Here is a 3806-nt window from a genome sequence, read left to right on the forward strand (position 1 = left end):
GCTCTTCACGTTGTTGATGACCTCCTCCTGCACCAGATTAAAGCTCATTGCCAGCAAGGCAATTCCAAATAGCAGGTAGAGCGAACAAAGGGCGATGCCCTGCTGCGCGTCCAGCTTGTACGCCGGCACAAAGTCGCCAAAACCTTAAAAGAGAAGAGATAGGAAATATTACATACGCGAGGTCTCTTGCGGGGTCCTCGTAATTAACATAAGATCATATAGATAGAGAGAGAGAAAGAGAGAAAGAGAGAGAGAGAGAGAGAGAGAGGGAGAGAGAGAGAGAGAGAGGGATGAATGCGAGGGATGAATAAGTGAAAATATTATAAATATAACTTTTTTTACAAGAAGCATTACATTATTTTTGCGGCGCTTTATAAAGAACGATTTATTCAATCGTCTTAGACAGCGCTGATATCTAATTAGATCTTGAATTGATGGCAGATATTTAAATAATTATTTTTTAAATAATTATTTAACCAATAATTTTATTATTTATTATATCTTACGAATAATGATTATATAATAAAGATAATTATTTTATTGGTATTTTAATAAAATCATACAGACTCTTTCAGCTACTAGGAATAAATTAAAAATTAAGGAGCAACAGAAACATTCCAATTTAAAGAGAAAGAAAGGAATGGAAAGAGAACGAACCGATGGTAGTCAACGTAATGAAGCAGAAGTAAGCCGAATCGAGGAGCGACCAGTCTTCCCGCTTGCTGAAGAGATAAGCGCCACCGATTATGTAGCTGACAACTAGGAAGACGCATAGCCAAATGGGCACGGGCTTGGTTGGTTGTCTCTCCTGATCATCCGCGACATAATACTCGTAGTCCAAATCGATATCATCAACGTAAACCTGTCGATGCACGGCGAATCCCATCGGCGACATAATCCTCGGCGACGGTGGTCCCCGCTTAAAAGAGCGCGCTGGGGGATGATCATTTATTATGATCAGCAAGCGCGCATTATATCGATCGATTTGCCATCTGATCTAATTGCAATCTAGGAGCTTTGAATGACTTGGAAATATTAGAGAGATATTCTCGATAGCTATAAAATCACCAACAAATTACGAGTTTGAATTTATATCGCGATTCAGCCGACCACCGGCTTTCATCAGCGGAGTCACTCACCGACGGAATAATTGCTTCTGCTGCGTCTACTACTCTTGCCGGATTGCGATCTTCTCATATGTTCCATTTCCAAATAGACCGAAGGCGGTCGTAGCCCCGACGTCAAACTCGTTCTGTGATTCGTCGTGGCGCCTTCAACGGAGAGGCATCTCCTCGGCAAGGATCTGGGATTGAAGGAAGTTTGCTTTTCGGCGCTATCCGGCTCCTCGGTCGTTCCGTTGCTTCGCGGCCTCTCCGAATTCTCGACTGTAATAACGTCGGTTTTGTTTAATTTCTTTGAGCGCTTTAAGGAGCGATTGTCTACACAACAACAGCGGACATTTATCTGGATCTTGAACTAATAATATATATCTAGATAATCATTTAAACAAAAATATGCAAAAGGTATGCAAAAATAGAATCATTCGTATAAATCGAACAGCAAAATTCGCTGATACTTGCCTTTAGTTTGAGGCGGCGGCTGCCATCTCAGCATCTCGTCCTCTAGATCGTCCAACGCATATTTGTTGCACAAAACCGGCGAGCGATCAGCCTCGTTCGGACTCATTAGCAATTTTCTGTCCAACGATTGCGTCGTTATCCTGGAACTGGCTGTACGCGATAATAAAAGTATAACAAACAAATCAACCGACAGTTTAATTAATCGATTAGTCGATAACAAGCGCAATGCAGCGCGATCGATGCGCTTGAATTAATTAATTAATATCAACCGAATATTTTACGGAAGCAAAGGAGGGAGGGAGCCGACGCGGCGATGTGGGAGCGTTTTCGTCTTTCGTGTGTAACAATCCTGTGTGTATATCGTTTACTAATTTTTTAACAAGATAAATGATAATCTGCATTTTTAACATATATTATAAATATATGCAATATTTATATATAATTATATATTAATAATAATTTATATATTAATTATTCATGCAATCTATTAGTATCTTTATACATATTTTAGACATCCGACAACAATTATCTGATCGCAAAATGGGTTCAGAGATGACAACTGTTTGCGCGGATAAATAACAAAAATAAAATGAAACGTTCCAATACTAGTGTGCATAACTTTTCATATGTTAATTTTTTAAATTAATTTAGAACCAACATTATTAACTGACAATATAAAATAAGTAATTGGTATATTTGTTAAAAAGAGTACCTCTTACACTTTTTGGAGTGGCCATCTGAACATCCGAATAACGCGGCATAGTCGCGGCCTTAGTTTCCATCGGATGATTCGTGGAAGGTGCGTAAGCACTTGACACTTTCGACTCGGTTCCTTCGAATCGTCGATGCATATATCTATAGTTTATTTATATGTTCTGATCATTTGTTATTTAATATTTTATTTAATATTGATAAGTTTATCTATAAGTCTATTATTTAATTGATAAGTATATTATCTCTAAACGATTATTTTTTTATATTAAATAAAAAATAATTAGATCGATAGCATCGTATGCCATAATATGATTAGAGAAACTAACGATAAGAACTGTCCACCATTTATGCAAAAATAGAATCATTAATATGAAAGCAAGTTTTTTCACAGATTCTCTTATACACGTGTATTTCTTTCTCTCAATTTTCAAAAGGCAATTATTTCTTTAAATAATTCTATTATCATTTAAAACTTCACCATATCGAAATTAATATTATACGCAAACGTAAAATATAAATTAAATTTTTTATTTATATTAAAGAAAAAGAAAGAGAAGATGGAAATATAAAAATAAAAATTCCAAGAGATATTTATTTTATCCGTATTAAATTATATTCCTGGCTACATAAAAATCACGTAATTTAATTGAACAATTAATTATGGAAATACTGTTCGCTCGTCATATATTCAGTTCTCCTTAGACGATAAAGGTCCTCGACTGTATTCTCGACTAATCAAGAGATTGAATTATAAATCCAAGAATAATCTTACCTGCAATCGGTGTCAGAGTACGAGGACTTCGTCATACTCTCGGAAAGTCCCAAGGCCGAATCAGCTGATCGTTGACTCACTCTGATGGATCGGCGAAACGGGCCTTTGCTTGATCCATATCGTCTTGTAAAATAAATATAACATCTGTATACAATCGCACAATAGATTTTCAAATCTTCTAAGATTTAATTCACTTTCTTAATTAAATAATCCAAAGATATGTGTATTTAAGGAATGACGTTTCCGTATGACATAATTATAATATATTATTGACCAGCAATATGTAAATCTTATCTGACATATCAATATAGCATTTTTATATAATTTGAACTTCTATACATGTATTCTTTTCCATGTAATCTTTTAATATTTTTCACTGTAATATAGATCTCATTTATATCATATTACCCTGGTTGACGAACGGAGTACGATCTGACAAAGGTGTTACGCCCTCGTCGTTTTTTTGGCGGTTTTGTGCACACATAGCAACACACTTTCCAATATAAAAATCTAAAAAAATATGTACAAATGTAAAAGATAAAAGAAAATTATTTTTCAGCAGCGATAAAAACTACTAAATGTTCCATGTGTATGTGATATGACAGACAAAACGCAATTTTTGCAAGTTTTCCATTTTTCAGTGACCCGTGTTAGATGTGATTAAACATTGTCTATTATTACCTAAAACTGGACGCCATCACGTCTCCGATATTCGACAGGCAGAGCAACATGAGCGGAAT

The 3806-nt window shown here is 35.5% G+C and overlaps 1 protein-coding gene across 1 annotated transcript in view; it reads right to left on the reverse strand.

The window, feature by feature from the left end:
• The window catches only part of LOC115245570, a 15614-nt gene that overhangs the window by 1215 nt on the left and 10593 nt on the right, over positions 1-3806 (reverse strand). The window contains exons 5-12 of the mRNA XM_029823948.1: positions 3748-3806; positions 3475-3576; positions 3067-3189; positions 2293-2435; positions 1581-1730; positions 1140-1385; positions 658-933; positions 1-143 (exon numbers count right to left, since the gene is read on the reverse strand). The exon at positions 3748-3806 is cut by the window's right edge and continues 1 nt beyond it. Coding sequence (XP_029679808.1) covers positions 1-143; positions 658-933; positions 1140-1385; positions 1581-1730; positions 2293-2435; positions 3067-3189; positions 3475-3576; positions 3748-3806 — 1242 coding nt within the window. The remainder of the gene's footprint in view (positions 144-657; positions 934-1139; positions 1386-1580; positions 1731-2292; positions 2436-3066; positions 3190-3474; positions 3577-3747) is intronic.

This window comes from Formica exsecta, unplaced genomic scaffold (genome assembly GCF_003651465.1).
Source record: "Formica exsecta isolate Colony F162 unplaced genomic scaffold, ASM365146v1 scaffold122, whole genome shotgun sequence".
NCBI lineage: Eukaryota > Metazoa > Arthropoda > Insecta > Hymenoptera > Formicidae > Formica > Formica exsecta.